This window comes from Sitophilus oryzae, unplaced genomic scaffold (assembly GCF_002938485.1).
Source record: "Sitophilus oryzae breed Bouriz unplaced genomic scaffold, Soryzae_2.0 scaffold_1_pilon_pilon, whole genome shotgun sequence".
NCBI lineage: Eukaryota > Metazoa > Arthropoda > Insecta > Coleoptera > Curculionidae > Sitophilus > Sitophilus oryzae.
The window spans coordinates 863,835-888,580 of NW_022146725.1; the positions used below are offsets into that span (position 1 = coordinate 863,835).

The following is a 24,746-nucleotide window of genomic DNA, read 5'->3' on the forward strand; positions in this document are numbered from 1 at the left end:
ACTTTATTTTAATAATAACTGGTAACATTGTTGCTCACACCATGTTTTTTTCTCTTTAATTGCAGGTAGGTCATCTCGGTAGCCAGGTCATACAAGACTTTTGTTGCTATACAACATTTGTCCATTTGCAGCGCCCAGATCAAAGTTGGCTATTACCATTAGTAACGTACCATCTATTAGTATTATTTTTATTTTATATTATTAGTTGTATTTTATTATACAACATTTACGCCCTTTAAATTTGTTTTATGGTTTTTATTTTTAATTTGAGAATTTTGGCCCTTACAAAAGTGACTTCCGTTGACAAAACTGATGTCTGGATTAATGATTCAGAATTATTATAATATGAAATTAGGTAGGCACTTATAGTTATATTCGAGAAGTAATTATGAATCCATTTGTAATTAGGTTCTTTGGTTAGGTTTTTATGTATCTTGGTAGCGAATATGAAACCAAAAGTAACGTAAGTGCTTAGCGACGAATTTTAAGTGACTAAAATCCAACGTAATATGACGTTGGTAATTGGTAGAATTACATTCCCTATTAGGTCAGATACCGACGTCGAGGCGATCCGAATCTGTATTCCCCATTCAGGTGCAAATATGGGTCGTCAGGCGGTCGAACCGACGTTGGTACCCGACGTCGTATTTATTGAACGCGACGTATACCCGACGTTAGATAACGTCCAAATGCTACTTGGGGGGAATATCAGCGCTGACGGTCCGCTCCGTTTGAAACAGCACTTATTCTTTATTCTAGCCAATTGGCACTTGTTTTCTTACGAGACATCATAATGTCATAAGGTGTAATTTTTAATATTAATCTAAGGATGTAATTATTGAATGTTTTCCAAAAAATAATTAAAGGAAACATAGCCACAAGAATGGGAAGTTTGAATCTGAAGTTTTTAACCAAGTGTTTTTAGACTTTATTCTTAAAAAGTTTAGTATATGCATTTAAGAGTACATTTTACTAGTCCGAAAAAATAGTAAAATACCTATATTTGAGATTTTCCTCCACGGATAAGATTTTGTACAGCTTTTATCAGAGCTGCGTTAATTCCGGATTCGTGCAATACTTCCCATAACTTTATTATTGGCACTGTCATAGGCTTTTTGTAGATCGATTAATGTTATATGAACTTTCTGGTTCATTGCAGATTTCTTCTCGATGATCTGTTTCAGTGCAAAGATATTTTCTGGACATGAGCTTCTGCGTCTAAAAGCATTTTTTAAGTTTTACCACAGCTTATTCAGTATAAGCTTGTCACCTTCGCATAGTTTTTAGTATCAGTCTTTTCCCCGCTGATATTTTATTGTAGGTATGAAGTATGAATGATGTGTTTTTTGCATGAGATAAAACAATTATTTTTAAATATAAAAATAGGTGGCAAAAAACCGGTTTTAATTTCTAATTCATTTAATTGCATTATAAGACGCAACCTTGATGATAAAATGAATATGCAATTTAAAAAGATGCTTTTTTAGTAACTTTTTTTAACACCCGACCTTTCAAGCGTGCTAACGGTATGGTTAAACATAACTTAACTAAGAGTGATAATTAATGCTTAAAATACATATGTGGGAAAAAACGATTACCTATTCACCTAGTCATTTATGTAAAATACAATTATTAAAATTTCCACTGGCAACATGTTTATTTGCTATTGTAGTTAAATTAAATCTTATAAATAAACTGCATTTTTTTTCTGAGCATCAGCACGTTCTCAACAGGATGACCATGTTGATATTTATAAAAAATATATCGATATTTTGAATACTAATAATTGTTTTGGTATACAGTGTGTCTCTAGATGGATATGCAAAGATCCACCTTTTAAAGTTTGCTATTTCGACTTTTAACAAAAAGTCATTCTATACAGGGTGCTTCAAAGAACATGTGCGTGAGGATACTTCTCACGTAAAAATAAGATTTATTCTTTATGTCAACATAGGTCCGATTCTGCTTCGTTTACAAAATCACATGTTTTTTGAAATACCCTAATAATAATGAAATAGTTACTCGAACTTCAAATTTTAATTAGCACATAAAGAAAGAAAATTCAAAAATCCCAATTTCATTATTCATTAAATTAAGATTAATGATTATTAGATAAATTAAAGGGTCTAGATGCTACCAGTAACTCATTATCCAGTCGACACGAAGTTGTACGAATAAATTATAATAGCTCTGGTTTCAACTTTTTTAGTGATTTCTTGTTTTTTTTTAATTTTGGAAAGGTGGACACCTGATAATGGTCCCATCTCAGGTTTGGTCTCCCTCTAGGTCTCTTAATTCCTCGTGAGTACCATGCTGTAATTTTTGTGGTCCATCTGTTGTCCGCCCTTCTTGCCAAGTGTCCTGCCCATTGCCCAGATTAGATTTATTACTTGAGGGATTTGATTCTGTGGATGACATCTATTACCTGGGTCTTTTGTCGTATCCACTCTATTCTTTTGCGGTCTCTCTTGGTTATTCTCAGCATATTTCGTTCCACTGAGCGTTGTGCGACGTTCATCTGTCTTATAATGTCCGTTTAAAGGTTGATTCTCACTATACCTTCCATATCAGCACAGAATATCTAGCTACGCAACAGAAGCCTCGTTACATGTATAAAATTGTAGGTAGCAAAAGGAGACAGGCTTTAAAAGTCTGTCTCCAAATCAGATATTTTGATGTGCTAGTTTCGCTACTACATAATAGAGGGCAATAAATTTAAAAGAAAACAGTTTTCTACAAACAAAATTTAAAAGAATTTTGTGCAGTGTTGCCAATGTGTAATTCATATCGTAATACTTCTGATAAAGCCTACCTTCAAATTTGCTACATCATTTAAACATATTAAAATAGATCAGAGCTGTTTTTTTCAGTTTGCCATGTTAGTTGGAATTAAATCTTATGAGCTAAATTACAATCACTTCCTGACGTTTGATTGTATAATTGAATCCTGAATTTTCATTGTAATTCGGCGACAATATAATAAGTATTGTTCTACTATTATGATACCACTTCCTGACGTTCGATTGTGTTCATACCAAGTTCATATTGTATAATCGGGAAAAAACGGCGTTAGCGATAGCTATGAAATTAATATCACTGTCATTTTATATGTAAATTTATATGGGAAATGTCATCGATTGTCCTTTTCCAGCCAACTGGACGCCGTTTTTTTCAGAAGCATATCAAGTGATACCATAATATAGTACTATATTACGATACATGGCGTTCGATTGGGATTAAACTTGGTATACTATATCTTCAGTGACATTGTAATATCATGGTACCATGGAGCATATAAAGTGGTACCTTCTATAGTACCATATTTGATGACATAGCAATATTAGGTACATGGCGACAATAGGGCTTAAACTTGGTATACTACGTATTTTCGGTGACATTGTAATATGATGGTATTATGATGCATATCATCTGGTACCATAATATAGTACCATATTATGTACATGGCGTTCGATTGGGCTTAAATTTGGGATACTACGTATTTTCGGTGACATTGTAATATGATGGTACTATGATGCATATAAAGTGGTACCTTAATATAGAACCATATTACGATACCATTTCCTGGCGTTCGATTGGGCTCAAACTTGGTATACTACGTATCTTCGGTTACATTGTAATATGATTGAACTATGATGTATATAAAGTGGTACCTTAATATAGTACCATATTATGATAACATTTCATGGCGTTCGATTGTTCTTAAATTTGTTATACTACGGATCTTCGGTGACATTGCAATATTATGGTACCTTAAAGTATATCAAGTGGTACCATAATATAGTACACTATTATGATATCATTTCCTGGAGTTCGATTGGGCCCAAATTTGGTATACTTGCGTTTCTTTATAAAGATTTGTTTAATTAATAATTTTAATTTATTTTACGAATTTTAATTTATTGTTCGATGTCGTGACAGCAACTTTTATGCCGAACTAATATATTATTAATTGTACCTGTGTCACTTTTTAAAATCTACCTAGGTCTATATAAATAATGTGGCAAACGGAAGAAATTTGTTATTATAGTATTTTTTAGTCAGTTAACATTTTTTGTACTGCATTTTAATAAATTATTTCCATTATTATTAAACTTATATTTCATTACTAACGTTCCAGCATTAATAAATATCACTATCAATCCCCCTGTATATTATTAATTTTAAAAGTAATTAAAGGTATTTTCTTAGTTAACATTATAAGGTATAGTGTATATTAAAAATGTATATGTTTTGTAATAATATACTTAAAACTATTTTAATAGCCAAAGGAATAATTAATATAAGTGTATTTGACAAGAAAAGAAGAATAGAAAGAAACACATATTGCATTATACACAATAAAAAGAATGGGATGCCAATTCAAGTCTTTTTGAATCTGGCAACTGTGCATATTTAGCCGAGCTATAAGGCCGTCGACGAGCCGTCGATCCAAAACCGAAAGTTCAAAATTTCTAATTATATTCTGATTATGATATTGTCGCGCCATCTAGTATTCTATTTGTGCAATTTTAGCTCTTTCATTTCAAGTATTTTTCTGTTGCGTAGCTAGATATTCTGTGATATCAGCTTCCTTCCGTTTCCCTTCCGTTTACATAAAATATTATATCATGTAAACGAATATGACAATGCACACTATCCGTTCCGTTTCCCTTCCGTTCCATATCCTTTCCTTCCATGCATATTTTTGGCGGACGGACTGAAGCGTATCGGAAACAGCGTTGTCAAGTTCTTACATTTGTACCCGCTCTGTTACAATTTTGCTGATATTTATTTATTCTTTCACATCTTAATTAACTCTATTACCTTTTTCAAAAGATACCAATTTAAAAAAAAAACTTTCGTAATGATATAAAGTGTACAATACAAAGTATGGAACTGATACGGAACGGAAGCTTACGTATAGCGTCAATACAATAAAAATACGGAACGAATATGGAATGAATATGGAATCGAAACAGAAGGTATAGTGAGAATCAACCTTTAAGAGTCCATGTTTCGCGCATAGGTCATGACTGGTAGTACACATTGGTGGAATGTTTTCTTCTTTAGATAAAGTGGCATTCTAGATTGATATATCATAATGTTAATAAAATATCCATATGTTTTTTTTGAAATATATTTATTAATTATTATAACAGAACAGATAATGAATTAAAGCTGCAAAAGCAAAATTTTTCTTTTTAACTACAATAAATAATGCAACAAATTCAGGTTTCTTCTTCTCTGCTTAATTTTATGCATATCTCACGGGATCTCATGATGAATATCAATTCTTCAAATAATTCTTGTTCTAGTTCGAAATTCTCCATATCTCTGGCCAGATATACCTCTATGCATTTCTAAAAAAAAAACAATTTTTATGTATAAAACTGTTTTTGTTTTGTCAGAAACAAATAGCTAGCGTTGTTTTGTTTACATCTGATTTGTACAGTGTCCGGCAATCTATAGCACCAATGTATTAGGATGTATTTCAGGAAAATAATTTAAACTCTACAGGGTGACTCAAAAAAGTGTGAGTGGAGCGGGGTGATTTTTTTTAAATGGAATATCCTGTATACTATTGCAATTTTGACTTCCTTTCCTGATGACTTTACATAATCCTAAGATATGATTTGATAACACGATTTGATAGTTTCAGAGATATTAATAAATAAATAAATATATTTCTTTTCAGCCTTTTCTAAAAGAATTATTAGAATACCAGAACTGTCCTGAAATCAAAACTATATCAGGTATTTACTTTACTTTGCTATAAATATCGAAAATCTTAAATCATACAGGATATTCAAAATTTACGCTAAACTTTCTAAAATATAAGATAATTTTTTTAAGTTAATATTTCAAGTGTCGTCTTGTATATTAAATAATTGTAACATACAAGACGACGATTTATTAATCAGCTTCTCAATAAACAATTCTAAAAAAATATGACGTTAAAAGATTTATGTGGACAGGTAATCTCTTTTATTTAAATCATCACCCTTTTTAAGTCATTATTGGAACTAATGGAATACCCAATAAAATAAATGCCATCAGTTTTCTATGAATTTAAATCAGAAACATATTTTGAAGAAAACCTTTCGTGCGCTATTGTGTCTTTGAAAGGCAGAGTTCAAGGTCTCACTTGTGGTACTCGTAATTGCGCTGTATTATAATTTAGTGTGAATATAAGTATAATAATGTAGGTACCGATAGAGAGGGGTTTTAATTAACAATGGGTATTTTTTTAACCCAGACACTAATGTTACACGAAATAGATGACTATTTTAATAATTATTCAAAATGTTTTTTTCTGTCTTGGCATTTTTTATAAAATTTCAAACTTTGATGAATTTATTTTCTAACGTTGATTTTCCAATCTATACCTGAACTACTGAAAATAACTATTGCATATAATATCGCACATTATACATGGTGGCGCACCGCATTTGCCTCGCTTGATTATACGAAAACGAAAAGATGTCAAAATATTTTATAGGTATATATGGGAAGGCAATGTGCATAATTTAAAATTATTTTGAAATGTACAGGGTGTGTCAGAACTAAGATCCATACCAAAGTAAATTTTTTTTTATGGAACACCCTGCATTTTATTTCATTTTTAGATTCCTGGACATAAAATAAGGCATTTATTATAAGGGTTTAATATGTTTAAAAGCTTTGGTTTTTGAGATATTTAAAGATATTTAAATATGCATGCCATAATCAAAAAGTTTGTCAACACCTTATACATTACTTTTCACAATTAATTCTTGTGCTGAGTTTCAAGGCAGAGAAATAAACTTTACTAAAAAAATTGATTGCTTCCTTAAGTGTATACAGGGGTATCAAAAATTGCTGGTCTACTTTAAATATTTATTTTACATAAAAACTTCGTTATTTCAAATGCAACACTATGCATTTTTTAAATAAGTCGAAGCAGATTTAAATGCTCTTTCAAACTATATTAGGGTTTCCTATACCTATCTGGCTCAGATTTTGAATAAAAAGCGATTTTTCAATTAAATGGCCATCATGATGGCTGGTGTCGTCATGGAAATTTGCTAGTGACAGTTAGTAGCTATTTTCAAAATCGACATTAGTTTATGGACTTTATTTAAATTTATATAACATGTTATTTTCATTTAATTTACCTGCAATAAGGTTAATGAGTAAGTATTTATTATTTTATCAAGAAAAATGAAGCAGTATCTGCTGGCGGAAGGAATGGATATGTTACTAGTGATTTTATTTTGTGAGAACACACAAACATTGTGTGAGGACACATATTTACTGTGGACTGAAGGGTTTATGCTCAAAGATATCCAAATAGGATTTTTTTTGACAAGTGTTCCTTCGAAATACTACTTTTTCTATTTGGCAGAGCTGATAGTGTGGTATATGAAAAACCTATTAGGCAGAAACCTGTTATTGGAATTGAAGAAAATGAATTTGCCTTAATTGGTTCTTTTATAGATAATCGAATATATCTACAAGTCATCGTAATATAAATAAAAAAAAACTATTTCTTTATTTTTCTTGATAAAATAATAAATACTTACTTATTGAACTATTGTAGGTAAACTAAATAAAAGTAAATTGTTATAAATTTAAATAAAGTCCATAAACTAATGTCGATTTTGAAAATAGCTACTGTCACTAGCAAATTGCCATGGCGACACCAGCCATCTTGATTGCCATTTAATAGAAAAATCGATTTTTATTCAAAATCTGAGCCAGATAGGTATAGAAAACGCTAATATAGTTTGAAAGAGCATTTAAAACTGCTTCGACTTATTTAAAAAAATACATAGTGTTGCATTTGAAATAACGAAGTTTTTATGTAAAATAAATATTTAAAATTGACCAGCAATTTTTGATACCCCTGTATACATTAAGGAAGCAATAACGTTTTTTAGTAAAGTTTATTTCTCAGGCTTCAAAGTGAGCACACGAATTAACTCTGAAAAGTAATGTACAGAGTGTGGACAAACTTTTTTATTATAGCATGCATATTCAAATATCTTTAAATATCTGAAAACCAAAGCATTTAAACATATTAAACCCTAATAATAAATGCCTTATTTTATGCCCAAGAATCCAAAAATGAAGTAAAATGCAGGATGTTCAAGAAAAAATATAACTTTGGTATGGATCATAGTTCTGACACACCCTGTACATTTCAAAATAATTTTAAATTATGCACATTGCCTTCCATATGCCACATATGCCCATAAAATATTTTGTGTCTACATCTTTCCGTTTTCGTATAATCAACCGAGGCGGATGAGGTGCGCCACCCTGTATATATACGAGAGTTTGGATACTCTAAAGCCGATTATTTAGTTGAAAAAGTAAAAACAATACATTCTTATAGAGCCGATCGGCCAACTAACTGATTGCATGTGAGCGCGACCACTACTAATAAGGTGACAGGTATTGATGAGATCACAGGGCAAACTCTTAAAGAACTAGGCGACGAGGGAGTTAATATCATACATACGATATGTAATCTAATATGGAAGACCGGGATCTGGCCTAAAGCGTTGTTTATGGGACAGAAAATAGCGTATAATATAAAATTCGAATTAAATAATACGACTAATTCGAATTAAATAATACGACTAAGATATTTATTACAATGAGAGAGTGCTTGCCAATGACCAACTAAATGGATATTTGAGGTGAATTTGCATTGTGAGACCCGGTTGAGTAAGCCCCAAAAATAAGCGATTTTACACGATAGTAAATTAAAACTAACTAATTCAAATTATCTTTTTCGATATAATCGAGATAAAAATTAGTAGTATTTTATATTATATCTGTGGTAACCGAATTACAAATGAACATAAAACATTAACATAGAACATAAAACTCTTATGGACGAATACGAATATTAGTAATTAGTATAGTACTATTAGTAGTATTCTTTCGTTCTGAACGAACTGAAGATTTTCACTTAAACTGATTTATAAAGGGAATCGACAAAGAAAGGAACGATCCAATATAGAAAAATCTAGAAATCATTGTTATTTCCTATACCACGTAGGAATAAATCAGTTTAAGTGAAAATTTTCATTTCGTTCAGAACGAAAGAATACTACTATTATTTGGTTCATTTCCATCTCACCCAAATTTCACCGAACACCTGCCGAACACTAAAATTAATTTTCTTCTTTTATCTAAATAATTATTGATTGCAACTGATAAAATAAAAAGAAATACGAACCGCATGTAAACAAGGACATACCTACTTATATCGTTTTAGATTATTTTAGATATGAGCTTTTCAATAGGAATTGAAACAATCATAAACTAGGAACTTTTAAATTTAAAACTTTAAATTATGGCTCAATTTATTAAACGGCTTCGGCACAGTTAATAGAATACATTGAATAAAGAATGTATTTTTTTATTTTTTATTCAGTGATAGAATATAGGTATGGCAATGGTTCAGAATTTGTTTAAAATAGCCCCTAGACGAGCACTAGCTGGGACGAATTTATTTTTAGATTAAATTTATAATACTACTAAATAATTCGAATTATTAATTCGATTGTGAAATATGAATTATTACTAATTATTCGATGGTGAAAATAATTCGATTATTCCCATCACTAATATATAATACCACGGGATAGAAAATTGAGATAGAACTTGCTAGGGTAACTTGCGATAGTGTTTACATTTAAGCAAATGTTAAAGCAATTTCTTGCAACAAGTACTTTCTAGGCATATGCTTTGAGCAAGAAATTGCATGCACGTATACACGGTATGGTGTAGATTGCACAAGTATATTGTTTAGTAGAAAAATGTCGCGCCGTAAAGTGAGCTGCAGCCATTGCTCTTCTTGTTGCAATTTTACGCAAACAGTCAAGAAAATCTAGAAAAAGAATATGGGTTAAAGAATGGATTGCCAGAAGGCCTAGTCTTGGAGCTTACGCGATGTTATTAAAAAAATTAAGAAATGAAGACCCAAAGCATTTAAACAATTTTCTGCGAATGTCAGAAGTCGATTTTACTTTTTCTTTTTATAATTTTGTTCCACTCCCGGTTTGCTTGGGTACGAATATTATGTAGCTTCCGCTGAATCTCAGCCTCAGTTGTGTTGAATTTGTCAGCTATAAATTTGATTGCTTTTTGCATTTCAGCTCTATCTCTGTAAATTTTCGATTTTTTTTGCCACAATTCCGGAAATCCTTCAAATAAATTAATCAAAGTGGTGGTATCTTCTTTCGACCACATACGTTTCTCCATTTTAGTATCGTTATTTAACACGCCTTCGAAAATCACTTGCACCAAAAACTTTCAACAAAAGGGAAATAAATTTTAACTTGCTAAAGCGCTCTCCCAACCTGTTTACACTTGCAAGCGTCTTTTGTCGCAACCACTTCCCCGCCAGTTTTGTGACTTTCTGGGAGAGTGCTTTCGGATACTGTTTACATTATGCAAGTTTGGTAGAAGTGTTCTCAGACATATACTTGCGATTATTTACTTGCCTGTGTAAACTACTCTTAAAGACTCCACTGCATAAGAAAGGCTCTACTTGAAAATGTAATAACTATCGCACAATTTCGCTGCTATCACATACAAGCAAAGTGCATATACATATTATTATAAATAATCGACTTAGGAACTACGTGGACGGCAAAATTGCAAGAGAATAAGCCACATTGAAGGGTAGAGGCACCCGAAATCAAATTGTTAACGTTAGACAAATGATAGAAAAATACTGCGAATATGATATCCCCATGGTAATGTGCTTTATAGACTACTACTTTCGACTTTTTCAACTGGAATACGTTATGGGAATTACTAAACCAAATGGGCGTTCAAGATCACTTAACGAACTTAATCAAAAATCTTTACTTGGAAAGTACCGTTGTAGTCAAAATAGAAGATATGATGAGTCAAGACTTCCACCCACAAAGAGGTGTGAGACAAGGGTGCGTTTTATCACCTACACTATTTAACGTATATGGCAAAACTATAATGAGGAACTTTCTAGATGAGTGGGAGGGTGGAACTCTTCTCGAGGGAGATCGAATAAGCAACTTACGCTATACTGACCATATTTGCTGCAGCGGAGGAGAAATTGGCGGTTCTCTTAAACAGAATCAAAAAACAACACAATTCTCATAAACAGAAGAAGAAGAAGAGACTGGAAAGTTTGCTCTAACAATAAACAGAACCAGAGCAAAACTAATGATATTTGATAAGCCTAACGTGGTAAACAGGACTCACCTGCTTGACAATCTCGAAAGGGTAAGCAGTTTTATATATCTGGGGTCAATAATAAGCAACATGGGCGGATGCGTAGAGGAAGTTAAAAATAGAATAGCCTTGGCCAAGAGTGCGATGCTAAGACTTCCCAAAATATGGAAAAGCTCATATTTAACCAAAAACACTAAAATGAATCTCGTCCAATCTTCTCATACAGCTCAGAATCGTGGACACTTAGAGTTAAAGAACGCAAATATATTGATTTCTTTGAAACGTGCTGCTACAGGAGATTTTTTTCGTGTGTACGAAGAGTACGGTCAACACGCTTTTAGCAAAATAAGATATACTGAATAAAAGCAGAAGGCAAGTATTTTCCCAAGCGCATGGAATCTAGCGTTAGATTAAATGTTTATATAATAAATACTTCGTATTTTTGCTCTCTCCGACTTTCTAGATTGCCATAGAGATTCACTTCTATACATCTAAACGCCGACCCAAGGTTTCGCTTGCCAGCAGGGTATATGAATTAATGCTATAAAATGCATGCTGTTAATTCTAACGAGTAAAATTTATATATACCCTCATGAGATTCTCCGGATGGTCGATGTCTTCAATCCAAATTTCATCAGCTTTAATGGTCATATCTCTGAGCACCGAAAGAATAATCATGAAATAGATAAGATACATTCCAAGAATTCTGTAAACAAGTATTAATTTTTAGTTAAAAGGTTTTTGGAGCAAACCAACAGTATCTAGATTCATAACTACGAAAAGAATTCGAGAAATAAGATTTCCTTACTAGTAACTAAATTTGATTTCAAATCTACGAGTAGTACCTACCCGCTTCCTGTAATGTATGAAACTGTTGATGAGAATACTTTGTCATTGAAAACGTAAATCGTCGGTTCCTTACAGCTATTGTGGACAAGATCTTTAAGATAGTACTGGTAGTTTTGATCGTAAGCTTCACACGATTCTTGTATTTCCCACCTAAAAAATAATTACTGCTATATGCAATAAACAATACCACATATACATATATAGTATTATTTTTTGGAATCCGAGGAACTAATATATACAGGGTGGGCCACTGAAAACTTACAATGGCTATAATTTTTAAACCAAAAAAGATATCAAAAAAATAAAAAATACCGTTTCTATAATATCGAGGAGGAATACATATGACGTATTTTTTGAACCACCTAACCCTTAGGAGGCACCTGAACTCACTTGAAAATCTTAAATGGCAACACCCCACTTATGGCGTCTTTTTGGTAAGCTCATAAAAAATGCTAAATGATGATCATAAAGTTTTTAGGGTGAAATTGAAAAACTACCCTTACACGAACAATTAGGTGGACATTAATGAAAAAGGTGATTTTTTCAGCATAAGTTACAAATTGGGACCCAGCTAAATGACGCAAATGAAGTATTTTTCAAACCATCCCAACCCACCCCTAGGTGGCACCCTCACTTCTAATCTCAAGATAGCGATACCCCACTTGTGACACTTATTTGGAAAGCTAATTGAAATTGCTAAAAGATGGTCCTACAGACTTCAACTTAATTACTGGTTAGTGAAAAGAAATGTAGGTGTGACAATTTGAAAGAAATTTAAAATCATAATTTATTTTAATAATTGCTTAAAATGACAGCCGTTTTGTTCCATACAAAAATACAAATGATTTTCAAATTCTTCTCTCACTTTTTGGAAAGTCTCTCTCGGAATATTTCGACATGCTTCAGTTCTTCTCTGTCGCAATTCTTGCAGCGAACCTGGTTTTGTCTTGTAGACTATGGATTTAGTGTAACCCCACAAGGAAAAGTCTAAAGGAGTGAGATCAGGTGACCTTGGCGGCCACTCGATTAGACCCCTTCTGCCATCTGAATCCATTGCCTTGGATAATACTTATCCAACCACCGCCTTGTGACAATAGAATAATGCGAAGGGGCTCCATCTTGCTGAAAGTGTATGAGGTCTTCATTAAGAGTTATAATAAATTTCTTTGTACCAGCTTTTTTTCTCGCAATGGTTCATGGATACAAAAATAATTCATTCTATTGATTTTGACACGTTTTGACATTTTTGTTTTATTTTTAGGCTCTATTTTTTTCGTTCTTTTTTATGACACTCGTTCAGCATTTTTTATACGCTTTCCAAAGAGGTGTCACAAGTGGGGTTGTGGAGGTGTCACAAGAGGTGTCACAAGTTCTATCTTGAGGTTAGAAGTGAGGGGGTGGCACCTATGGGTGGGTCAGGGTAGTTTGAAAAAAACCTCATTTAGCTGGGTCCCAATTTGCAACTTATGCTGATAACAATCACTTTTCTCATTAATGTCCACCTAATTTTTCGTGTAAGGGGTAGTCTTTCGATTTCACCCTAAAAACTTTATGATCATCGTTTAGCATTTATCATGGGCTTTCCAAAAAGGCGCCACAAGTGGGGCGTTGCCATTTAAGATTTTTAAGTGAGTAGTGGTGCCGCCTTAGGGGTAGGTCGGGGTGGTTCAAGAAATACGTCATATGTATTCCCCCTTGATATTATAGAAACGGTATTTTTTATTTTTTTTATATCTTTTTTGGTTTAAAAATTATAGCCATTGTAAGTTTTCAGTGGCCCACCCTGTATATGAGATATGGACTTAATGTGCAAAATCTGCATCCTTAAGAATATTAATGGAATTTTAAACTGACACTTTTCATACAGTCCTCGTGGCATATAGAGATTGCATTTTTTTAAGTTTGTCTTGGACCAACTGTAGGAGAAAACACCAATGTTATGTGCAGAGATGAAGCTGTAACTATAGATAAATGAAACAAGTTTAGATTGTGTACCCATAAGGACAATGTAAATACTATTTGGCGCTATTCTTGTAACGGTCGCGACCCAAAGCTTTTGATAATTTCGGAGCGGTTCGGCTTTTTTCCGGAATTATGTCGCCAAATATTATTTATTCAAATTTATTATTATTTTTTTTGAATTTTATAAATAAAATACAGTGTGTGTAAATATCTAAAATATATTAAAAAAACTATAAAAAACAGCAGTTTGAAGCAAAAAAATAATTACCATAATACCTATTTTTAATTATCTACACTTTTCCGCAACTATCACGGGTAAATAAATAAAATTCAAATTAAACTGCAATAATAACTTTGAAAAAGAACGCTTTAAACAATTTTCGGTTTTTTTTCAATGTGGGCGGTTTAAATTTTTTTTAAAAGACTTTGACAAGACTGACTTCTTTCTGTCCTTGTTTAGGATTGTTCTTAGCAACCGCTATAGCAGCTATAACTATTAAAAGTTTTGAGAAACATTCCAATCTAAATTTATCTCATTTATCTATGGATGTAACTGATTTAGGTTGACAAAGTTGACATATTAAATGGCATTCTATTCATAGTGTTATTTTCTATCGAATGAAGTAGAAATATACCGAGGGTGTTACTTAAAAATCCAAAGTTGTGGCCATTTCCGGTGAAACAAGAAGTGACCCAAAAAAATTGAATACGTCAATCAATCCTAATTTATGTCATTTATAGATATATTAACATACCAAATCTCGTTTTTTTTCGAAGCGCTCTGAATGCTGGAAATAAAGGGTGTTCCAATACTCCGTGGACATAGAACTACTGAATATTTTTAGAATCAAAATAAGTTCATTGGACACAATTTACCTCCATATAAAAAGTGCTTTGTTTATCCGACAGAGGGCATCAAACTCCAAAAAAAATAAACTCATTTTTTAAGATATTTTAAGGACCGCTATTCCGATTTGAATAATATTTGATATGTCTATGTTTTGTTAAGTGCTTTAACATTCGATTTGATTGATGCCCTCTAACGGACAAACGAGGCACTTTTGTAATATTAGGCGCATAGAGAAGGTTTTCGAATGTTCTCGTATGTACTAGTCCATTCTAGTGGGTCTCGATTCTTCTCGAACGAATGAATCATTGCGGTATCTATGCGATGTTAAGGTCATCCGAGGGCGGGCCATATTGTGAGGTTAGGTCGAGTCCACACCGGCTCGCAACAATAGGTATGTCCATGAATATTGGAACGCCCTGTATTTTTCGTAATTTCGCTTTGGAATCTTAAAGCTTTTACAAGACACAATAAATATAGTAAATACTAGGAGGAATATTTTACGAAAAAAAATCACGCGTCGGTGGAGTCTAAAAATATTTGTACTAAAATTGGAGGAATGGGGAAAATAGTGTATCGTTGGCGTAGTGATATTATCTTTGTAGATACGTTAGTGTTTTCTCTGTGTATAATATGATTTTACCAAGATTGTCCGTTTTCTCGTTGCAGCCCTATCAATAAATGTCGGAATCCAACTGAACCAGCTGTAAGTTCGTCTACTGTTTCATCGTTTTCGTCAATCATAAACCTCGTAAATTTTTTATCTAAAATATCCATAATTAAATTTAATGTTAAAAACAATAGTCCAGGAGGCAGTGAAAATTTTCGGTACTCATTTTCCCAGGCAGCAAACACCGAATGTATTATTCGGTATGTTATTCTAAGCAAATTCATTATATATTTAGGGTGGGGGGTTGACTGAACGACTAGTGAGGCCTCTACGGATAGAGCTCGTGGAGCCCGTGGAGCCCGTGGAGCTCGTGGAGCCCTACACTAGCCCCATTTAAACTGTTCCAAAAAGGCACAGTTTCCCAGATATTTAATTTGAAAGACTTCGATTAACGGTTTTCTGGATATACACCTTTGAAAAAAAAATGGATTTTTTTGTTTATTAACTTTTTCTACTTTTCTCATTTGGTATGGTAAGAAGACGTTAATGTAGGAATTTGAAATGCAATTTAATCCCGTTTTTAGGTTATGTTGCATATTTAAAAAATTGCCGAAAATGAAAAAAAAATCGTTTTTTATATTTTTTCTTACCCTGTATGTACTTTTTTGACAAACAGGACTTGATTTTCATGCATCCGTTGTCCAACGATACGATGATACGATATTAATTTTATTGGTTGAATTTAAAGACTTCAATTGGTTAGAAAATTACGCAGTTTTTAAATTTATTGCATTTTCAAGCCCCGTTCGTCGGATATACGATTTGCTTGTGATTGGTGTCATTTTATATTTTCATTTCCATAACGATTTCTGTTTTATTTATAGTCTAAGAGTTACCAACGTTTTCGAGGGAGAATTTTAAGAAAGCTGGTTCTTTAATATAATATCTTTTACTAAGCTCTCCTGAATGGAGTGCAGACCTTTCGGCTAACGGTAGACGTTGCGTTCACTACTGCGCATCATGTCTGTATTCAACATCTGTTCACTACTGCGCATCACAAATTCGCGGTGTATTTCAGGAACTAAGGAGGCTAGGACAAACCTATGTGTAGCATATTTGGTTTCATAAAAAAGTAGCAAAGTAATGTGAAAATCGCACCATTGTATCTCTACTCATAAACGAGAAATTTCATGAAACACACAAAAGGGGATACCCTGTACAAATGTGATGCGCAGTAGCGAACCGCAGTAGTCTACCAGCAGCCAAACGGTCCGCACTTTGTTCAGGAGGGCACAGGAGAGGATATATTAAAGAATTGTTTTCTTAAAATTCTTGTTTCCCGACGATGCTAGCTTTTGCTAGCATCGTTGCTATTATATTTTTATTAAAGTTAGATTAAATTTGTCAAAAAAGTGCCAAAATTCCCGTTATCGTACGCATGCCTAGGAAAACTCTTATGGAAGTGACAGGTTGTAGCCTATAGTCCATTACTAGAGGCACGAGGGGGCGCAATTAGTAACAAAATTTTATAAAATATAAATTTTTACCTGTTTTTACCGTCAAATGTAAAATTTAACCTGTCAACAGTTGTCAATCTATATTTTATTTTGTCCGCTATCCATAGATTGTGTTTTAAATTTGTTTTTGATTTGTATAACGGCTCTGTTCTTGTGTTTTTTCATATTTTTTTAAACGTAGAAAATGGTTTTTAAGTGTTGTGTTACTGACTGTAAGGATTACCAAAAAGATACTCAAATGCATATGTTTCCGAAGGATCAAATTGTAAGTGTTAGCACGTGTTACCTAACCGGACGAAATGTATTGAGTTTCCTATCTATTTTATGTATTATAGTATCTTATCTATGATCGTACGACCTTTCTCCGTTGACGGGCTGGAGTAAAAAATTTACGGTTGAAAAGTGGAGCAAAAACGCTATGACCACGGGGGTGTCACTTGTATGGGAAAATAGGCAACAGTCAAATTTAAACGTGCCAGGATAAACGACAAAGAAAGCAACATTTGCCAGGCATTGGCTTTCTTTGTCACTCACATTGCTTAAATCATGATACCGCGGCCATTTTGTCAACAAAGAAGCTGGCCGGCTGTCCTGGCAAGTGATTTAAAACAATTTTGCTTTTTACAATATTAAATTACCATTTGGATGTATTTAATGCGATTATTCAATTAACTGGTAAGTCAGAAATTACACACAAATACTTTATTCGTAAATACAACTAAGATGTAAACGTAGTTTTGTATTTTTAGATTTCAACTTTTGCAAAGACCCGCCGATAGAACTTGCCTGGCAGCGTACCTGTTTAACTAAACGTATTATTTCCTGAAAATAATATCAAAACACGTAAGTACCTCTATAATTTATGATGAAAAATGATTTTGATTATGTTTTATGTTATTTAAATACTTTCTAACCTCAAATAATAGTAAGATCCTTGTTTATATCGCACAGCCCGTTCAAAACTGTATTGTCTTCAAAAAATGTTAACAAAAAGAAACAATTATTACAAAAACAATATCCTTTTAATCTGATTTATACCTCAGAAGGATGCCAGTAAAATTTTATTAAATCAACATTATATTATTTGGCTATTAATATGCAAAAAGGAGCATATTGCCTTAACTTAAATTTTCTTTTACTTCTGTTGACAATGTTCTCTATATTCTCTATTTTAGTTAGTAAACTTTTGAACAGGATGTGCGATATATAAAATACATAATATATCCAAGGGTATGATCTGATAAAAGTATTTTTTGATGCATTTTTTGGTTGTTTATGCACGTTGGCTTGGTTTATGTTTTATTAACCTTATATTTATTTGGTATAATAGTTTTTTTTGCCTTTGGAATGGCATGCATTGAGGCTAGATAGTGTTTGATTAGATCATTAAAGGAATTTAAATTTGCACATATTTTTTGTGATATTAGTGAGTTATTATGATACAACTACTAGGTAGTTGTATCATAGTGCCTTATTATTTACCTATTATATACTTATGTATTATCACTGATAACATACTACTAAAATGTATTTTTAATAGATGTTTATCTTTCCAATTCACTAGTTATTTGCAAAATGTATTTTTAACTAATTTAAGTCATTAATTGACCATCTTTCTTTTTCAGGTTCCCGGATATTCTTTTTCATTGTTAAAAAAATACATATATTTCAATATTATTATAATATAAATCCCAGCTCTAAAAAATAAATGATATTGTTTACTAAATGTGTAATTTATTTACTATAAATTTTCTCTGAAAATAATAAGTCTTTAATAATATCATTGATTTGCTGTGTAAAGTTCATAGACATATTTTTTAATACATTAAATTATATTAAAGTAATAAAAAATATGTTTATTAACTTTAAACAGTAAGTCCGTGATACTTATAAAAATATTTTTTTAAAAATTTCTCCTCTTTTAAGCCTCGCCCCTCCAATTCCCCTCAATTTAGCTAGTACTGCCAGGCGACACCAGGTGGCCTCTGTTTCCATTTTTTAACATGAAGTTAGCATTTCTTTAATGTACCTATTCTCTGGCTATGACCAATCAGAGTGCCATCGGACCATAGTATCAACGTATAACGGATGCATGAAAATCAAGCTTTATCATTCTCACCTCCGTGCAGGGGTTCCATAAGCGGAACGCTTTCCGGTATTCCGTCCTTATCGATGGAAATAAATTTCGGAAAAATAAGCGGTATCCAAAGCGGTTCGGTCGCTGTCTCGGTCATCATCATGTTTACAAGCGCTTCGCGTTGAAGCGCTACAAATGGAGCGGACGTTTGTTCAAAGATTTTTTCTTCTTTGCCGCACTCCTCGGAGTTACTTTCGTGTACATATTCGATGACGAGACGGACAGTAAAAGAATCGACTGAAATAACGAAGAGAGAAAACTGTCAATAATTTAGTTAGATACAGGGTGATAAATTCTTTTGGCCAGATTTACACCCCATTAAAAAGTTTCTATCGATAGGTTATCGATTTCTGTAATCTAAAATATATCTGCCATTTTTTTGGAGATAAATTCAACATAATATAATGGACAAGTAACTGTATACATACATGTTTTGACTTGATCGATGAGACTCGTGTATCCTTTAGGCGATATGTCCCAGTTTTCCGAACTGTAACTTGTCCATTTGACAACGACGACGTCTTCCGGTTCATATTTATCAAAAATATCTTTAGAGGTCTGGATGTTGTTGAATGTTCTGGATATATTTTTGAAATCGTCGTGTGACATTCTACAAGTAAATTAATCAAATATTTTTGTTCCAACTCAAAGCGCCATAAATAGAGAGATGTAGGAAGTTGTCCACCTGATAGTTCAGTCATTGGGGATTTTTGCTTGGAAAAAAGTCCGGTAGTTTTGCAACTCTGCAGGTTTATAAGTTTTGGGGTCCCTAACTAAAATCTATAAAATGCACATTTCCAGACTTGCCGCCGGCGCCGTCATCTTGCCAAGATGGCGCCCAAAATCGATGTTTTGTAAATATCTCGAAAACTATGCGTTTTTCGCAAAAATTTGAGGAGAGCAAAATTAAAGAGAATAAAATTTCCTATAAAAAGGTTCTACGAAAATTTTCCCTAAGTCAACCGTTTAGGCACAAAATCACTGGAAATTTTACAATTTTATGTAAAATATGATATATTATGTATAGTCGATTTTCCGAAATCAAATGTCGATTAGGGTTCACTAAAACTAGTTTTAGTTTAGTTTCTTTAATTTTGTCATGAAACAGTGGCGTATTATTAATTCGCTCATTAATTTATGAATAATTAATTTTAATTATTGAAAATGTGTACTTGTTTCCACACCACCCAAGAGGTAAAGTCATGGGGCGTTTATTTTAATGTGGTCTCCCTGGAGGCCTATTCCACTAGGTAAATTAAAAACTTTAACTTATCTGCACAAGACCTGGCTCTTTGATGTAGAGTCGATCGTGTCTGCTGTGCTGGGCTCATCAGGGTGGTCTCTCAATTCGTCCAACTCTTCCCCTTCAGCCGCCAGAGGGATAACTACAGGCAAGTCCAACTCCTCTTCATCGAATTCGTCAAGTGACACTTCAGTGACGTTGTCACAGGATTTCCCGTTGCAGTATGCACAAATCATTGGTCATTTTAATCCTGCTTTTCTGCATCCGCAGGCTTTACCACAGTTGTTGGTTTTGCATTTACAGGATAAAAATGCTAATAGGGATTTTGGAGCTGGATCTGTCAACGTTGTGACTGGAGTAATGCCTGTTTTTGTTTTCTTTCAACCCGTAACATTCTTCGGCATCTTTGGTACAACCAGACCAATGCTGAACCTGGTGGTAAGTTCGCAATGAATGCTGTCCAGCACAACAATTAATTATTCATAAATTAATTATTATTATATTAAACGAATTAATGATATGCCACTGTTTTATGACAAAATTGAAAAAACCAAACTAAAACTAATTTTAGTGAACCCTAATTGACATTTGATTTCGGAAAATCGACTATACATAATATATCATACTTTAAGCAAAATTGTAAAATTTACAGGGATTTTGTGCCTAAACGGTTGACTTTCGCGAAAATTTCCATTGAACCTTTTTTAAAGGAAATTTTATTGTCTTTAATTTTTCTCTCTTCAAATTTTTACGAAAAACGCATAGTTTTCGAGATATTTACAAAATACCGTTTTTGAGCGCCATCTTGCCAAGATGGCGGCGCCGGCGGCAAGTCTGGAGATGTGCATTTTATGGATTTTAGTTAGGGACCCCAAAACCTCTAAACCTGCAAAGTTTCAAAACTTCCGGACTTTTCCAAGCAGGCCCCTTTTTTGATCCCCAATGACTGAACTATAAATACTGCAGTTTATTATAACTCTATGCATAAACAACAGACAGAAAAACTTTCAGGCAGAAATCTACGCTATCGAAAGATGCGTACAACTTATCTTAGGGCTCTAAAGCTTCATTCAGAACCTCGAAATCAGTGGAATAAATTAGTAGTTTCAATTAGCGTAGAAGTTTGTTCGTCTAATTTTAATGTAAGCATTCAGAACGTCATAATTAGTGGTAGTAATTTTCAATTAGTGGAAAAAGTTAACAAACTTTTGACTTTTCCACTAATTATACTTCAAAATTCGCGAGGAATGTCATTTTCGCCTTTGATTATCACCCGTCAAGAAAAATTTTGGTTAGAAATCAAAAGTTTATTGTTTTATAAGCTAAATATTATGCTTTCTCTAGGGATACAACAGACTACCGCAAGCTGTTGCTAGGATATTTTATTAATTTTAATTGTGTTTTTTAAACATTGTGAATGATCGTAAACTAAAAAGTATAAAGTGTAATTGAAACCAGTAATTTATTCCACTAATTGGGAAGTTCTGAATGAAGCTTAACTCACAGAACACACTAAAGAAGAACGCTAACTCCCATGCATTTTTTAGTTTCAAAACGGTTTCAAATTTGTAAAGAAATCTGTAATCTGTATATTGAAGTGGCGCCATCTAGCCACCCAGGAAAGTAACAAAGGAGGCGGCAAATTTAAATAGATGCAATTTATTTTTAAGCAAGACGTATGACTTGTTCGCCAGTTAGAGCCAATCAGGTTTCTACAAAATAATGTGTAGTCATCTGATTGGTCCCAAGTTGGCAAACAAGTCAAATGGTAAAAAACAAGGATTTATATATAAAGGTTAAACCAGGTTAAACTATTGTAAAGTGTTAAATGGTTTGCTTATATCATTAATATATGTGCATAAAAACCTACAATAAATAATTTATTTTAATTTACAGAAAATTATACCATAAAACATTTTACAAACAAATAAAACAACAGATTAAAAAGTATAATATTTATTATAGTACCAGATTTAAGAACACAACAAATATCGTTGGAATACAAGAGAAAGTGACGTCCATTAGAAACAATGTTTTATTTACGTGTATTTTTTACATTATGGACTTGAACAATTGTGTAATATCACATTGTGGAATTTATGTACAAAAATATGGAGTTAATCAATTTTTTTTTGTAAAAATATATGGCGTTGTAAATATTACATTGTTAAAAAATAAAATTCACGAACATTTGGACTTGGTTAGGTTACCTCACCTCGCTTTCTCGGATTATTAAATAAAATTGTTAGATAAATCAAAGACCTTTAATTTAAACCTTACCTTTAATAAAGATCTTAAAAATCAAACACAAAACAAAGTTCAAAAAAATTCAAAAATACAAAATCACGATTGTAAAATAAAGATTGCAAAAAACACAGTCAAACAACCAGAAAACAGCGAAACGCACATCTCCGTTCAATTGCAAAACACAACTGAAGACAGCTGAAGAGGAAGGAGGAAGCCGGAAACGGAAAACTGATTTGACATACAAAACAATGACAGAACATAATTAATAGGCCTATTTAGGCAACTATAAAAACAATTTTGTACGCAATTGTTAGGCAACTAGAAAAATTAAAATAAAAATACGCCATCTAGCGCCCCAGGAAATTACTACCCCAAAAAAAGATCGTTCAAGGTCGTATATCTCAGTTGACTGGCCCTGCCTGGCCGTCGCCGTCGGCTGGCCGGATGTATTGCGTTTATAGCAGATGAACGACCAGTTTCAACAGAGTTGTCAGATCTAACGATTTTTACGTTTTACCAATTAGAAAATATTGTTTCAGAAATGTTAAAATATCCGATTTAACTAAAAAGCGAAGTTGCTATTCATGAGCTTATTAAATGTTCTAATATTAAATAATGCATTTAAAATATTCTTGGATTTTTCGTTAATAAATACTGGTGTGGTAAATGGAGTAAGTAAAATCTCCAACCCCGACTACACGATAATGTCGTTATTTCCATGTTTTTCAAATCCGCGATGCCTGCTATTCCATCAATCGTTTCATAACAGAATATTCTACATCCTACGTCTATGTAATTTAATATGCATAGAGTAAGACATGTAACTCGTGAGATTTTCAGCATTATATCAATAAAGGACAAAAACAGTATTGTTCCTAAAGGCGCGTCCAGACTTTGGCATTTTAGCCCGAACGAACCGAGCGCGCACGAACAAGCAGAACAAATAGGCCGAACAAAAAGCATTGTGTACGCGCGACCGACAAAAAGGGAGATATTCTGTTTCTTTTTTCTACTGATATGGACTTCTACTGATACAATACAACTAAAAATAATAATTTAATAAAAAAAAACAAGTGGTTGGTTAAGTTGATCATTTCCGATGAAATACGTGCGTATACAGGGATGGGAGAATGGGTGTAGAAAGGGGACAAACATAAAATGCCTCACAGGTCGCAATGTTTCGGACATAGGACGGCATTTTACTATTGGAAAAAAAATTGATTGATTAAAAAGTACTGGTGTTGATTTAGGGCCTTTAGAATTGGGAAAATACGCAACCTGATGGGCAACTTTGTCACAAGGCTGTTTGATTTCCCCTTACGTTTCAAGTGCTCTGTACGATGGAGCTACTAGTCTTTTTGCAGCCAACGCCTGAAACACTCATTTTCTCTAATTCGGTGAGCGAAGGCGTATCGAAGACGGTGTGGAACCGAAAGCGACAGTGTTGCCATATTAAAATGTGTAATATCTGTAATACGTTTGACGAAAATATCTTTGGACGAAAAATCCGCATTTATGTATTGAACATTTATTCGTATTAAACATAAAATAATCAACAAAAATAAAAATTCTTTTATAGGTACTGAATATTTCGAATTATCGAAAAAAGTCGTTTAGCTAGCTTGGAAATGACGACTATTGACATTTACCATTATATTTTACATATGAAATAACAGCGATGATTTCATGTCCAAGCCAAATCTGACGCTGTTCTTTGCTTAATCATATAATATTATATTAAATAATTATTTAATGATAAAAAAATACGTATTATTAACGTACTATACCCAAAATACGTAAATCTACAGATTAATCCTTAATTCTAGTAACACTGTCTCCGGCAAACATCAACTCTGTCCACTGAAAGCCGAACTACAGTACAGTATTCTCATTCTGTATCCGCTGTGCTGTAAACCACGATCAGCTCCCAGCCGCGGCGCAGAGCTAAAATATCGACCGGTTGACTAGCTGCGACGGTATCGCCAGCTACACCTCGGACAGGTTTTGTGCGACGAAATCGCCCATAAGGCTGCGCATCTTCTTATTTCTTCAATCAACGGTACTGGTGTGAAATGTTTGTAGAAATGATTTGGACTTACACTGTCATCGAGAGTGCATCA

At 33.1% G+C, this 24,746-nt stretch overlaps 1 protein-coding gene across 1 annotated transcript; it reads right to left on the reverse strand.

The window, feature by feature from the left end:
* Positions 1-5,243: 5,243 nt before the first annotated feature.
* LOC115883829 (piezo-type mechanosensitive ion channel component 2-like) lies at positions 5,244-24,736 on the reverse strand. Its single transcript, XM_030902237.1, has 6 exons — positions 24,726-24,736; positions 19,565-19,746; positions 19,119-19,373; positions 12,064-12,213; positions 11,803-11,920; positions 5,244-5,360 (listed from the first exon to the last, which is right to left on the reverse strand). The coding sequence occupies exons 1-5, from the start codon at positions 24,731-24,733 to the stop codon at positions 11,889-11,891; spliced, it is 627 nt and encodes a 208-aa protein (XP_030758097.1). The 5' UTR covers positions 24,734-24,736; the 3' UTR covers positions 5,244-5,360; positions 11,803-11,888.
* Positions 24,737-24,746: the final 10 nt, after the last annotated feature.